Raw genomic sequence first — 15,287 nt, 5'->3', positions numbered from 1 at the left:
GTCGTGTTGTGGTGGAGTTACGCCTATATGTTGCGTCTTTTATACTTGGCTGATGCGCACTGGCAATTATGTGGGTGTTGAATAAAATGTTGCAAACAAGAGATTTTTCTTAGGGTTCTTCCCAGAAAATGCAACAAGTAAATTTAGTGTATCCTTATCTAGTCCCGTGGATTTTTTTATGACGTATGTAATAAAAGCTGGGGTAGGGTATATACTTTTTTGATTTATGGCTATGAAATCGACTTTAATTACTCAAAGTGGCATCTGCAAAACGAGTTTTGTTTTTCTGACCGCATTTGCTAATTCACAGTTTAATTAAGTAATTTCACAGCTTCGAATAGATAGTACAGATTAATTACTTTATTACCCGTAATACGTGGAAGATGATGAGTGCGTTTTATTAGGAGTTTTAGTTGGAAGTGTAATCAGAAAGAGGCGAAAACAAGAATATTTTATTACCACAAAATCACGAAAGAATGTAGTTTAAAAGATTCCGCAAACGAGAAAAGTCAATAAAAAAGATGAGTTAATTAAGTGGTGAATAAAAAATTTACTCCAATGAGTAGAAAACTGACTTCTGAAATTTTTATCGTAGCGAATGCTGAGCTTGAAAATGAGGTCCCCAGTATTAAAGTCTGTGAATAAAAAAATATTACCACGTACGCCAAGGACGATTTACTTTTTCATTGAATAAAGCAGAATTTGTAGTATTGTAAGATTTAATTTTGGCTTCTTAGCTGCTGCTATATTTTCTTACAATTATGTAAATTAACCCAATTATGAAGCCACGAACTAAAACAATACTATGCCTTTGACAACCACTACCCCACAATAGAAAAGGGAAGCTAATTCGATTTGATGAAAGGATTCTGTGAAAGGTGTCTATTTGAATTAGGTCATGATAAAAATAAAACGGCTGCTAAAGACTTTTAGAATTAGTGACATTTAAAAAAGACATTTCACATAAACTTACATTACATTTACATTTTACACTTAACAAATATATACAAAAAGATTTAATCGTTGCCTAGGGTATCTGCGGTGCTCGTGGAATCACGATGCCCTTCTAGCGGAAGTTCAGTGGTCACTCCTGTAGCAACCGAAAACAGCGTATCTTCGCTATGTGTTCTAAGTGTGTGCTCTTCTGTATCAAGAGTTTTCAACACTCCAATAATTTCATCGGCTAGAGCATATAGTTCCTCCACAGTCTGAAAAAAATATATATGTGGTTAAATAAACGAATAGATAAAAGTTTTAACTTTGCAAATATGAATAACATAGACTTCAAACAGTTTATGGTTTTCAGCAAATATCGGTAGAGTAAAAGAAATCTAGGTTATACCTTAAACTACGAACTGGTTGTTCTACTAGAACTCTGTCTATATAATAATCGTCAAACTGTCAACACACAAAAACTAAACCAGAAGCTACCAGTTCACAATGTGATCCTATCCTACTATTATCGCTGAAACTCGATGAAATAGGACAGCACAAATAATGCGTTCTGGAATCCAAAGATAAAGGGAAAACCCTGCTCGGTAGACAGTTTGTGTATTTGGAATATGGATAGTTTTTTTTTTTTCTCTTAGTTCTGTTACACTTTTGATCAATGTTGTATGGTGTTTTTTAAAATAGGGAGACAGTTATTATCCACAACAAAATATAAAACGGAGTGAGCATAACTACGCTGTGTATGGCGACGAAAGAACGTGGCTGCTATGAAAATTATTTTTATTATATGATAAATATATTATTGTACTTGAATTGGTTATTAAGAGACTGGAGCTTGGCCAATATTGACAACTTTATGCCTAATTTTATCGTCACTTTTTAACAATGACTGAAATTCTGAAATGATCCTCCGTAGCTATGGTTGTAGTAAACATTTTTGTATCTCCAGCGTGCATCACTGGTTTCCCATAAGTCTCTAACTGCCAGAAACCAGAATATGGTCTAGTTAACTGTGTTTATTTACCAAAAGGAAGTTTGCACGACAACACAGTTTTTAACATTGTTCAAACTTCATTATTTAACCTTGTTATTGAAATTAACTAGATTTAGTTCCACTTATTGAAAACAACAGTTAGCTTAATTGTTGGTGAAGAGCAAGGAACAATTTTGTAATATTTCTAAACAGAAGCAGTAGATTTGAAACACCCGTTATATCTTCTCCTTAAAATAATACGGTATTTGTTAAAACAGGGGTCACGACCTCCAACGCAGTGATACGATGTTAAACATGACAAAAAAATTCAATACCGCAAAAACGACGAGTCATAAAACAAAAACAAATAAAACCATGTTAAAAACATGTTCGTTTAATCAACTTTAGGTTGCTTGAAAACTTAATTCTGAACTAAATACAGAAAAAGTCGCAAATGTCATCTCTGTTTACAACAGGAGAAGCCCAGAAGTAAAAATCGCAAATTATTATTTGTATTAGAAGTAAATTGTACAAGAAAGTTCGTTGTAAGCATGACTTCATTTTCTTAAGAATTTATCATCGATCTAACGTTTTTCACGTACGTCGTTAATTTTTTTTTTGTAAGTGTGATACAAATGACTCTCATGCAGTACAATAAACTATAATTTAAAAATAATATTAATAAATGTCACACACTACTGTGAATTGTTCTAGGAAAGGCACCTGTTACTGAGGGATTAATCGCAAGATTGGAAATTGTTCCGTAAATTACACTTATAGCGTATTCCTTATGAATCCTATTTTTTCAGAATTAAATACATACTACGAAATATCTAATAAGCATTTTTATTTGGACGTTTTTTCAATTAATTCGACACAAAGGAACAACAGTGATAGGTATAGGATAATAATTACAAAATTTTTTTTCGCTGAATTCGTGGTTGACGTCGGTTATTTTGAAATTTCATTTACTTTTGATTCTGATGGGATCGATTAAAATCAAACAAGAGATTAAAACATATAAAATGCACAAGATTAGGTAAGTAGTTTAAAATTTACAGAAATATTTCAGTCTATATCTATACTATAACTACAACAAATTATTAGTAATTTTTAACTTTAGAGTCAAGATGTAACAAAAAACATTTTTCAATTTGTTCTACAAGTGCGTATTTCCGTATTTGTTATATTATCTTAGATTTGTTTTTGTGATATAAATTTTAGTTCAAGTTTGAGATTGCCGGTAAGGATGCCTCTGAGTTACATCAAACTATTAATGATATAAGAACTCGTATAAATATACCACTGCACTGATTAGATCGTTAAATGAATGGTCGATTTTCTGATTTAACGTTGATGACAGTATTCTCACATTGACTCTACGCCATAAATAGACTTCATAGAGTCGTGGGCGTTTTGTGTGAGTACGTTCATCCTTCTTCTTTACAGGCGTTATTCAACTAAAATTGACCTTAAGATAGGGCTACTACAATACACATGACGGTTTAATAATTGTGCACTGAGAAATTTTTAACGTTCTGAGAGTGAAAGCAATATAACATGGTAATTCCAAGCTTACAAGATACTGATTCAAGTTTTTTGTTTTTTCATAATCGCTGGGTAGTTTTGAGTCAATTTAGGTCAAGATTACCAAATAAACAAATATTTATTGTTTTAAGAAATACGGACTATACTTGTAGAATAAGTATGTCAGTTTAATTATTTCGGCAATGATTTTTAAATCTTTCTTCTGATATCAATTTCCATAGCACCAAATAAACAACCTTCGTTTCCTTTCAGGGAAAAATGTTTGCTTCGAGGAATTTCAGGTTTCTTGAAAATGTTAAATTTCGCGCTGAGAGAAAAAACAAAACAACCCCTCGAAACTTTGAAAAATGAAAATTAAGAAAAGTCAGAATAGCGTTCTCGAGTGTTTAGGGAAGTTGATGAATGAATATCACCCTCGATTTGGTGTAATGATATTGGGATGCGAAGCAAGTGGATTTTTGGACTCAATTGCTGTTTTTGATAATTTCTTGTGTTGGTGTTGTGAGTGTAAACTCGGGTTAAAATTGGTAGGTAATTGTTTGTAATTTCAGAAAAAGGCAATTGTTTAAACAAAATTGAATCGACGCCACGGTCTACCTCAAACGAGCGTAATTTAATTAATTATAAATTGCTTCTGTAAAGCTTTGACAAATTCGTTAACACGTGTTAATTTTTACTTTCCGAACGTAAGCTAAGAAAATATAGTAATTGAATTCATCGGGCGAATTGTCACTTTCATATTTTCTCGACGTGTCATGACCTCTAGAGTGGTCTCCCGTTTCCGTCTATCTGTGGTCTGTGTCGATCGCCTGTCTGTTGATCTGTCTGTCTGTCTGGCGTCTGTATAGTTTTTTATTGGATACATAAACTCCGAAACTATAGGACCGATTGTTGTCAAATTTTGGATGTATATTAGGAATATCATATAGATGGTAAAACGCTAACCCAAATTTAGCCAATGATCCCCACCAACAATTTGATGACGTCATTTCAAGGATTCTATTTAAAAATGATTTACATGTTAATTAGCTTTCAGTTTAGTCTCTAAACGTTCAAATTTTCGCAGTAATATAATAACTTTGTGTTACCAAGACGGACTAAAGCATTGTGGTGTAGTGTGTTTTTGAGGAGAATGCCTACATGCAGTCACACGATCTATGACTTGGAACTTGGCAGTTTCTTTTTTTTTTCTTGTATTAGTTATGTGCTGTGACAAGTTTTCTTTTGTATTATGACTAGTATTATCTATATTGATGATTTCATCACAAATTCTGTATTGATCAAATTCAGACCGAGTCACCCCATTTCCTCGAAAATGTCAGAATACGCACGTCTTCATTTAATGATGATAAAATATGAATTATAAACTTGGGAACATTTTGTTCTATTGTGGATTAATGAATAATCTTAGTCCTCTGTTTTGAGGATACAAACTCATTCAAATCAAACTAATTTATACGTGACATTATTTCGATGTATAAACATAAACACTTGAGTTAACTTTGTTATTAGTGTTGACAGAACATTCTATTTCATTGGTCATCTGCTTTAAAAAATATATTGTACATTCTCGGTACTTGGGAGCGCAAGAGTGAAATGGCGCTCCCACGGCGCCGGATATGCGGGGGTGTTATTTATGCCGCTGGTTTTACTTTAGAGAGATTATCAGAAAATGAAAATCACAAAATCAAATTTTATAATTTTTTAACGAAGCTGGATTTGTCAAATTATACTTCAAGGACGAAGGAAGTTCTCACGAAATAACCTTCCATCATTTTTTTTATTGTTTGTAAATGCACAGTTGATGTTAAGATTTTTAAACTGTCCATGGTTCTAAAACAATTTAACAACAATAATAATGTAAATGTTCAAGCAAAGCATGTGACTAATTCACTTCTTTCGGTTTAACTAGGAGTAATATTTTTCTCACGATTTTGTCTTACAGTTCTGGCTATTTTTATTTAAGTTATTATTTTTTCCACACGTCATAGCTTCTCACTCGCAATTGATAGGTAATAGCTCATTAATGGCATTTAAATTGATGTTCAATGTTGATTAATTTTGCGAGAAAGGATCTTGCAAACTTACAGCTAAATTAATGTTATTAAATATCTTGGATTAGAAATTAATTTTATGTTTATGTTGTCTTATGATTATGTGACATTTTCTCACATTCCAATTATTTTCTCATAGCTTGAAGTTTAAGGTCTAGAACTGTTATTTCGAATTTGACAGTATTTAATTTGTGCATGTTGTGTTTAATTCATATTGTTTCGTTTCATGTGTTTATGTTGTTATGAACTTCATTTTCACTTCATCTATGACTTAAACTACTGCCTAATTTAGCATGGTGTAAATTCTTTATTTTTGGAAATTCTTGACAGATTGTCTCTTAATTTAAGTTTTGCTTGTGTCCTTTCTTGTAATTAAATATAACACTCATTTTATTATCACCAAATTCGGGAAATTCAACTTTAAGCGTTTATTTAAACGCAAGGGTCGCCGGTTTTCCACTGTCTATGAATCAGGTTGTCTAGTTGGCGCTTCCTCCTTTGAAGGATGGAATTAAGTCTTTGGAATGCGAGTATTTTTTATCACTCAACATTGTAACTTGAGTATTTGCATCGAGTTACTTTATGACGAATTCTTTTCTTTTATTTGTGTGCTGGATATTCAAATACTTATTTTGATTTGTAAATTGTATTTCATTTATTTTTAGAAGTGGGAACAGGGTTGCAGCTCGGAACTAAGTTTTTTAGAGAAATAAATAATTTTGATCCCAATATTTTGCATTTTGATTTAGGGGCACGTCTTATTTAGGCGGGATGTTTGAGTTACCACACGGATTTATATTCAAAGATTTAATTTCCATTTTCACTGAATCTACACATTACATGTGAATGTATCGACCAACTTTTCTTGTTTAGAATTAGACTATAACTACCCAACAATAATGAAAAAAGTTCTGAATAAAATATTAAGACGGACTGCAGGAAATGTCACAATTGTGCAAGTATTGCGGAAATTTATTTGGACTGCATAAAAATCAAGTTTTACCATGTGCATTATTTTTTTTTTTAAATATCTGCATAAAATATGAATCTTTATTAAAAACTGGATGACTCCAAAAGATTTGTATAATTAGCATTGATGATTAACATGATGCCTATAACAAAATTTCGCATAGTATACTATTTTGCTTTACGAAATAGTTATTTGCATAGCAAGATAGAAAAATCGATATTTTTCCCTTCAACAAGTAGCTTAATGTCTACGTGGAAGATGATAACAACCCAAGGAGCAAAGAATACTTACTCTCATACAATATACATATGTTGTTGACGATCTCATATATTTTTAGTTGTTATTGTCACTCGTTATTGTTATCTTCTAAAAATTCCAAAAAGAAACAATAAAAAAATACAGGTTCCGATATTTATTTGTTTTTTCTAATTTAGTTTTTTAAATACGATTTATCTAGCAGGGAAACCTTTGGAACTAATGGATTTGTGTCTGTACCTAATATTTAGAGAGCGGAATTATAAGCACAAAAAAATTAAGAATAAGCGCTTAAATAAGCACAACATTTTCAATAAAAAAGTTTTATTTTAAGCAAAAAAGCATTAAATAAGCATAACACTTTCATTAAAAAAGTTTTATTTTAAGCAAAAAAGCATTAAAAACATAATCATATTACAAATCAAAGAACACTTCTTAGAACTTTGGATAAAATATTATTACAATAATCCTAGACTTTATATTTTACACACGTATTTCAGTTTTCTTTAAAACAATTTATGATTGTAATATGTTCCAAGTTGTCCACTGTAAAATTTTTTCGTCGATCATTTAAAATGTGTTCAAAATTGGAGAATGTGCGTTCAACATCCACACTCGTTGTTGGCGCAAATTCGAATTTTGCAACTAATGTTGAATCTAACTCCAAATTTTCCACCTTCTGGCCTTGTAAAACACGAGCAACGTCGGAAAGAACACCGAAACCTGCATTTTTATTTAACACTTCGTCAAGTTTTTGAGATACTCTAGTACCAATATCACCCCTTACTGTGTTTGCTTGTTGTTTAAATTCTTTCACTACATTTATGGCATCCACCAACAACATATTGGGTTTTTCTAACTTTTCTATTACCTCACATACGAATTGATAATTGCTTCCTAGAAAAGCTAGATCTTGTCGCAAATCTTTGTTTTCCAAAATATTTATGCAATCTTTAATCGATTGAGAAGAATCTTCGCTAAACTCCGTAACTACTTCCTCAAATTCTTTGATATATTTGTCATAATAAAATGTGGCCTGTAACCATGTTCCCTACCTCGTTATAATCGGCTCTGGGGGCAATGGTATGTTTGGAAATTTTTCCTTAAAATGTTGCACTCTTAGTGGGGTTTTAACAAAAATCTTTTTACCATTTGCCACTAATTTATTAACAGTAGGAAACTGCAAACGTATTCCTTCAGCCACTCTGTTTAAACCGTGGGCAATGCAAGTAGAGTGAATTAAATTGGGGTACAATATTTTTAGATTATTTCCTGCTTTCAACATATAACGAGCTGCATCCGAGATCATCAATAAAATTTTATTCGCCGGTACGGCATTTGGCAAAAATTAAAGCACTATATTAATACAAGCAGACGCAAGCAATAAAAGTTTGCATCTTAGGAACTTTTACGCTGTAAGATTTTCGAGTCCTAGGTTGGTATGTTGATATATCGTTACTGTTTTGTGGGTGGTACACATCTTTGACACACAGTTGACAGATCAACGTGTTTGAAATAAAGGTTAGTCTATGAGGTTAGTGCAATATTTACACTACAGATAAAAAAATTGAAGTTCTACACTTTGCTAAATAATGTATACATATGTTATGCATATTACAAATTTTAATGTAATCCCTACAATACACACTTTCCGCCATGAAAAACGGGCGACCCGCATTTATAGAACATGATAAAAATTCAATAATCAAAGTGTATATATAATAAATTAATATTTAATTTTGAAAAATTATAATGGCGGAATTTTTTCATCGTCGCTAAAATTTAACAAAAGGAATCACATATGTTTGTAATCTGAACTTTAAACAACAAAAGGCTAAGCAAATTATTGTTTTTGACAGTGACGTTTCGTACTCGGAATAATAACTGGAATGTTACTAGATTTCAAATTTCCCACTAAAATTCTGGGATTCAATATGGCGGATGCGTCTGCTTGTATAATAAAGTGCTTTAGCAAAAATAGTGACGTAAGACTGTCATTTACAAATCTGGTAATCGTATTGCCATTTGTTTTATCTAACATTTTCAAACTTACTACATACCCTCGACTAGGGAAATTTTCATTTAAGATTCCAACAATTAAACTTGCCACGTATCTTCCACAACTATCGGTTGTTTCATCGACAGCGAACCATAAATAATTATCTCCAATGCGATGTTTAATTTCGTTGTAAACTTGCTGAAACACTGGGCCTACATAATTTTTTCGGAGAGTCCTTTCAACCGGAATATGTCGATTGCAGTGTTCTTGAAGAGGGCCTTTCTCCAATTTTTTAAAGGTATATTGGACTGTATCATCATTTTACATAAATCGAAATTAAACTGAAACTGCTCATCTTTTGTGGAAGTAGATGCAACAGATTCATGTATGGTCTGCTGTTTAATTTTAGAAACTTCAAACATTTTCTTCCTTTCTACATGAAGAGTCGTTCTGACATGTTGTGTCACGTTATATTTTTTATAACTTTGAATCTAAAACAACTTACATATACAGGATTAACAAAGGAAAATAGATAAAAAAAAATTAGTGGGCTTAAGGTTTTCACACAAGCTCTGCAGAATATTTTGTTGCTTTCTAATTTTAATTCTGGAAAATCTCTTATCCACTTATCCGGCGTCGATTTTACTTTCGGCATTCTTTTAAAATATTAGTAATATTACCAAAAAGAACTCAACATGTAACAAGGGAGAACCACGTATAACACTGTACTACGACAGATGCGATAGACTGATGGTTGTGAAATAAACGGTTCATTTACTTAAAAGTTTCCATTAGAAAAATTTTAAGGTAGGCAGTTGGGTACAATAATCCTTTTTTCTAGAAAATTTTCAACGGTCTTGCCGCAAAATGCCGAAAAAAAACATCCGGTTAAAAGCTTTAATTCATTATCAGCGGAAGTAAGGATTTAAAGTCATAAAATCTATGGAGTATTTTTCCAATCCTATAATAAAATTTTATTAACAAACGACCGGAACCTATTCACAGAAAGAGTCTTGAGTAAGTGTACTTCAATGGTCAAGTCCAGGTAAAATGCATACGATACGATACGCCTAACTAACAAGTATTTGTCATCCCGACAAGGCCGGCACTTGAACAAAATATGCATTAAAACTCATATTTGTCGAAAAAAGCATTAAATAAGCATATAAGTTTTAATATGCATAAAATTGAAAAAAAAGCAAATAAGCATAAAAAAAATGTGTCAAATGACTCCAAATTGTATCATAGTTACAGATACAAAAAAGTTTTGAAGTGCTTACATTTTTCACAAAAAGCATTAAACCTAGAAATCCGCTCTCCAACTAATATTTCTAAGTCAAGAGTTCCACAGGGATCCCATTTTGGACCTGTGCTTTTCCATTTACGTCAAAGAATTAGTCGCATACTCCTACTCATACACTCATGTATGCTGATGGATGATGATATAAAATTCTTCCGTGAGATAATTACAATTGTTCATTATAACATATTACAATATATATTTTAAATTCTTCACTAGTGGTGTGCGTTAAACAACATTCCTCTAAATCTCTCTAAATGTGTAGTCATATCTTTAACACGTTGCGTCAACTAACTGCTTTATAACGTTGAACCTATTGCAAGAAAAATATGTTTTGTATTTTTTTAATAATGATGTTAATAGTTTAATTGGGAAATCTTACAGATTATAATCATCAAAAATTCACAAGACCGAAAAAAATTGCTGCATAGAAACTGCTCCTAAGAACAGTTGCGTATGATGTTTAATATGGAATAATTACAATGCAGAAGGATCATTTCAGTTATATTGTTTTTTCATAAACTTGTAAATAACAAAACCGTCTGTCACCATTGTTAAATCTAGGTTTGTTGCATCTAGACAGAGTTCTAGAAATGACCTAGTTTTGTATCGCTTTTATGTGTCAAATACAAATGTAAGTTTAAAAGCGCCATTTTCTGTTGTATCGAAATAATTGTGTTGATGACTTAAGTAGTGATTACGACGTAAATTTGTGTACTAGAGCATTGGTCATAAAAGATAAATACAGTTTGGTGTTACAGTACTGAAGTTGGTAAATTAATGTTTATTTATATTTCAGAATCATGAAGTTTGTTAAGGTGTAATTTAATATTTAGTTAAAATAGTAATAAAATTATAGGAATTATAGTTGGTGTATTTAATTAATATGTGCTAATATTGCCTTGTAACTGAAAAAAATTCTATCTATTTATTATTCTTGAGACAATTTTAATAAAATAAATTTAATTCTTTAATTCGTAGAAATTTAATTAGTGTCTCAATTTTATTGCATTCTTTGCTGTTTTTGGGTGAATATGGATTCTAATTCTGACGAGGAAAGCTTCGGTGAAAATTGTTGAAGTAACAAATGCTATAAACCTAGATTTATTACCTCTGAAAGTAGAACAGTTTCAATGTTTTTTAAATTACAAAAAGAAAATGTACAGCATAGGCAAAGGGTAAATAAAAACTAGCTGAAATTCGTTGCAGAACTGCTTCGTGAAGCATGATGTAAGAGGTATATTCTCACTCATTTGAAAGTGAAAATTGAGAGCAGTTGTAGAAGATTGTAATTAAAATGCCATGTGGAAAATCATGTTATTTATGTAAAAATTGTGACCTTGAAGATACTGCTCTTTAAATCTTTCCTCAGAATTGCCGTAAATAATAGTGAATTACTTTGTGACAACTTCAGACGGTATGGATATTAATTTTTGCATGGAAAAATAGTAGTAAATATACTGTCATAGCAATCAAATGTTTGTGAAAGTAACTGTAATTTATTATGATACAGTGTCGAGCAACCACCGCTTAAAAAAATTCAAAAAAATTGGGTAATTAAATTTTTGTTGTAAATCTTTTTTGTCCAATATTTTTAATGTAGGAAAAATCTTCTTTAGTTCTTCTTCTTAAAGAAGAAACAATTATCTTCCAAACGTTAATTACATTAAACAAAAAACCTGCGTCCTACTAAACGTACAAGAAAAGGAACTTTAAATTTACCTGGCACATCCTCAATCTCTTAATTAGAGGACTCTCATATTTAAGTCTGTCGTATTCAGCACGTGAGAACATAAATTCTTCAACGATCTCTTCTTCTTCTCCTTCTTCTTCTTCCCCATATTCAATAGCCTTAAGAACTGCCAAGTCTATATCTTCGCCTCCTTCTTCTTCTTCTTCTTCTTCTCCTTCTTCACCTTCATCTGATTCTTCATCCATGTAAATATCAGCGTATATGTAGGAATCATCGGGAGGCAAGAATCTGCTAACGGGGTTACATAATTTTTCGTACGGTTTTCTAAATACGTGGCCGTTTTCTATCGAAAGTCCAGACGGAGGATCGGGGGTATCGTCAGAGTACAAATGTGTCGGAATGTGTACTTTGGGAATTTTAATCTGCAACAGGTGTCATTATTAACGTTTATACTTTTACGTAATTTCGCTTACCTTGGCGCGACGTTGTGCTATTAATTTCTTACAGTGTCTTTCGATCATCATTATAGGATGATCGGCCATGCTTTCTGGAGCATCGCGTAGTGGAATCCTTCCGCTTAGTACTAAGTTTTTCACTCGTTCCATCTCTTCATTCTAGAAGTGGGATTAAAGCATTAAATTTAATGTAAACTAAGATTTTCACGCAGATGCGAGATTTTCTCGGTTTTGTAACAAAATATCCTGCACATACAAAAAAGGTAATGACGTAAACGAAATTCCATTAATCACACTAAAGAAAACCGAATGCAAAGTTTTTCTTTTAAAGAACATCCCTGACATAGGGCAAAAAGAACTTACTCGTATTTTTTTAAACGCCTGATTTGCAAGTTGATTGAGTTTAGCATGTAAAATGAAAAATTCAGTTCAAACACCTTTTAGCGTGCACGCCTGTGAATTAATTCTCTACAGTTTTCAACTTTCTTAAAACTAAAACATTATTAGATTGGATCGTTCATCAAGTAATGCACCTATCAAAAAAGATTGAGGTTTCTACTTTGAATGAATAAAATCATTAAGTTTCACTCGTTTAAATGGTTTTGTCAGTAATGAGAAAACTCCGGAAATAAAGTGAATTAGGTGTAACTAAAGAATTTACAAAATTCCGCTCAGAAGAAAACATTAACCTAAATGAGTTTTGTGCAAAGCTTAATTCAATTCATAAGCTGAAAAAAGCAAGTTAATAAATCCTTTCATTTAAATTCTATTAAACTTATAGTCTTATAGTTATTCATATCTTTATATTATGGTTATTGTTATTATAAATGTTTCTTACATCGTATAGGTGGCTTAAAAAAAGTTGAGATCTATCGATTTGCCGCTTGGGGTTTTTGTTGAAGCCACCTACGATGTAAGAAACATTTATAATAACCTGTATTTGACAGCCACAATTAGATATGATTTATTCCTTTTAAACTATTAAATTCAATAAACGTGCTGTATAGGGCACATGATTCGAAAACTATTATCAATCCGTTCCATTAACATACTGCTCTAATCTACAAAATTAAGTAGTAAATACGTTGACATTTTTTTGACTTAAACAAACTAATATAGTATCTACAACGCAAATTAAAATATTTAAAAAAGAAAATTAAAATTTCCTCTCAAACATTTTAGGAAACATTTTAAATTTTAAAATACATATCGCACTGTGAGAGCAATACTCACGTAACTCAAAACCAGCGTGTTTTGAGTAATGATGATTTAAAATTTCCAAGTTTTTATATATTATTTGTATCTTAAATACCAAAGGCTTCGAAATACATTATAGTCGTATTGTCAATCTATTATTAATCGTGTTTTCATTCCTTTAGAGTAGAACCTTCTACTCGTTATAGAAAACAAGAAATTTTGACTTACGTGACTATTGCACTGGTACACCATATCAAATATTTTGGCTTGCGTGTTAATAAATTTAAGACAAGAGCAAACTAGCAACACATTGTAATGAAAAAATATAACAAAACACAAAACGATCACAGTATTAATTCATTCAACATCTACACTGACCGGCAAAAAAAGCGGCCACCCTGAAAAATTTCGCAAAACCATTTTAATTAAAATTTATTAATTTAACTAGTGATCGTTATTTTATTAAAGAATCATTCACTATTGACACATGATGTACAAATTAGCACAAAAAGAAGACAATTAAACGCAGAATTAAATTTAATTTAACAAAATAACGGAAACAGACCACGATATTTTCTTAAAAAAAAAACAATAAAGGAGGCTGTTGTTGTAAATAGTATTTTTCATCATTTGATTATAAGTTTGGCAATTAATAAACGTTTTAACGCGAAAATAATTCCGTTAACTCTTACAGACGTCTTTCAAAATGTCGCTGTTTCTGTTATTTTGTTAAATTAAATTTAATTCTACGTTTAATTAGCTTCTTTTTTTTGCTAATTTAATTCTGCGTTTAATTGGCTTCTTTTTTTGCTAATTTATACCTTATATGTCAATAGTGAATGGTTCTTCAATAAAATAATGATCACTAGTTAAATTAATAATTTTTAAAGCTTCGTTTTGCGAAATTTTTCAGGGTGGCCGGTTTTTTTGCCGGTCAGTGTACTATGGCTAAATTGTTATAAAATGTGTTATAATTTTATTTTTCGCCTCCTGACATGTAAACAAAACATTCATACACCTTTGACATGCCGCGTAGCAATGACTTTACGCACCAAATATCAATTTACCGTTGCTTTACCGCCTTTGGGTGCCAAAGTAATTCAACATGCATTAGCCTCTAGAAGCTCTAATAAAAAAAGTTCTGTATAAATAATAAAAGAAAACATACTAGAATACTACTTTACATCATGTTTTGTTGGATCAAACCTTTTGAATGAGAAAAAATGAATTATTAAAAAAAAAATCACATGGCGCCATCTCGTGGCTGCCGGTATTATAGATTCCTTCAGTAAACGTCAAGTCTATAAGCTGTCACTTCATTATTTCCATTTCGAAAAATATTTTTAAAAACAAATATTTTTTAAAATAAAATCAATGTCGGCGAAAAAATTTAATACAATTTTCGTGCGTTAGGCATTTTGCAGGTTTCGGTCCCATGCCACCCTCCGCTTCGCGTCGGGTGGCAAATTAGGACCTCAACCTGCAAAATGTTACCTACCGCACTCATAATGTAAATAACTATTAATCCATTTTTTTATACATAATTGATTCAGTCCATCGTATTTTTTTGCGTATTGCTAAAGCATCTTCATAAATATTGTTTAATCATTTTCATTTAAGTCTGATGCCGCCGTTGTCGTGATGTTCGGGAATTGATTGACTATTATTTCTTGATATACTTTCTTTCTATACGAAGTGCAACTCGGCTCGTCCTACCAGTGTTTTTTGTAAACTGGTTGATACGACAATGTGATACCGAATTGTACTTTGATATTGCTCGAAGAACCTTTGTTTTATTGTTTATTCATTATAATAATTCCATTTATTTACCATAAACTTTTAAACGAAATCAAATCTACTTGACTAGAAATAACGGCAAAGTTGTGTTAGGC

At 31.5% G+C, this 15,287-nt stretch overlaps 1 protein-coding gene across 2 annotated transcripts in view; it reads right to left on the bottom strand.

Annotated features, from left to right (window-relative positions):
• Positions 1 to 927: 927 nt before the first annotated feature.
• The window catches only part of LOC135130697 (uncharacterized), a 97,445-nt gene continuing 83,085 nt past the window's right edge, over positions 928 to 15,287 (bottom strand). For both annotated transcript variants that reach the window (XM_064058136.1, XM_064058135.1), the window contains exons 3-5: positions 12,217 to 12,357; positions 11,773 to 12,165; positions 928 to 1,208 (exon numbers count right to left, since the gene is read on the bottom strand). In XM_064058136.1, coding sequence (XP_063914206.1) covers positions 1,017 to 1,208; positions 11,773 to 12,165; positions 12,217 to 12,357 — 726 coding nt within the window. In that variant the 3' untranslated portion in view covers positions 928 to 1,016. The remainder of the gene's footprint in view (positions 1,209 to 11,772; positions 12,166 to 12,216; positions 12,358 to 15,287) is intronic.

The sequence above is a fragment of the Zophobas morio genome, unplaced genomic scaffold (assembly GCF_036711695.1).
Source record: "Zophobas morio isolate AGI-343-1 ecotype UQ-CSIRO unplaced genomic scaffold, CSIRO_AGI_Zmor_V1 ptg000017l, whole genome shotgun sequence".
NCBI lineage: Eukaryota > Metazoa > Arthropoda > Insecta > Coleoptera > Tenebrionidae > Zophobas > Zophobas morio.
The sequence above is the reverse complement of the archived record's forward strand: the minus strand, read 5'-3'. Positions and strand labels throughout refer to the sequence as shown.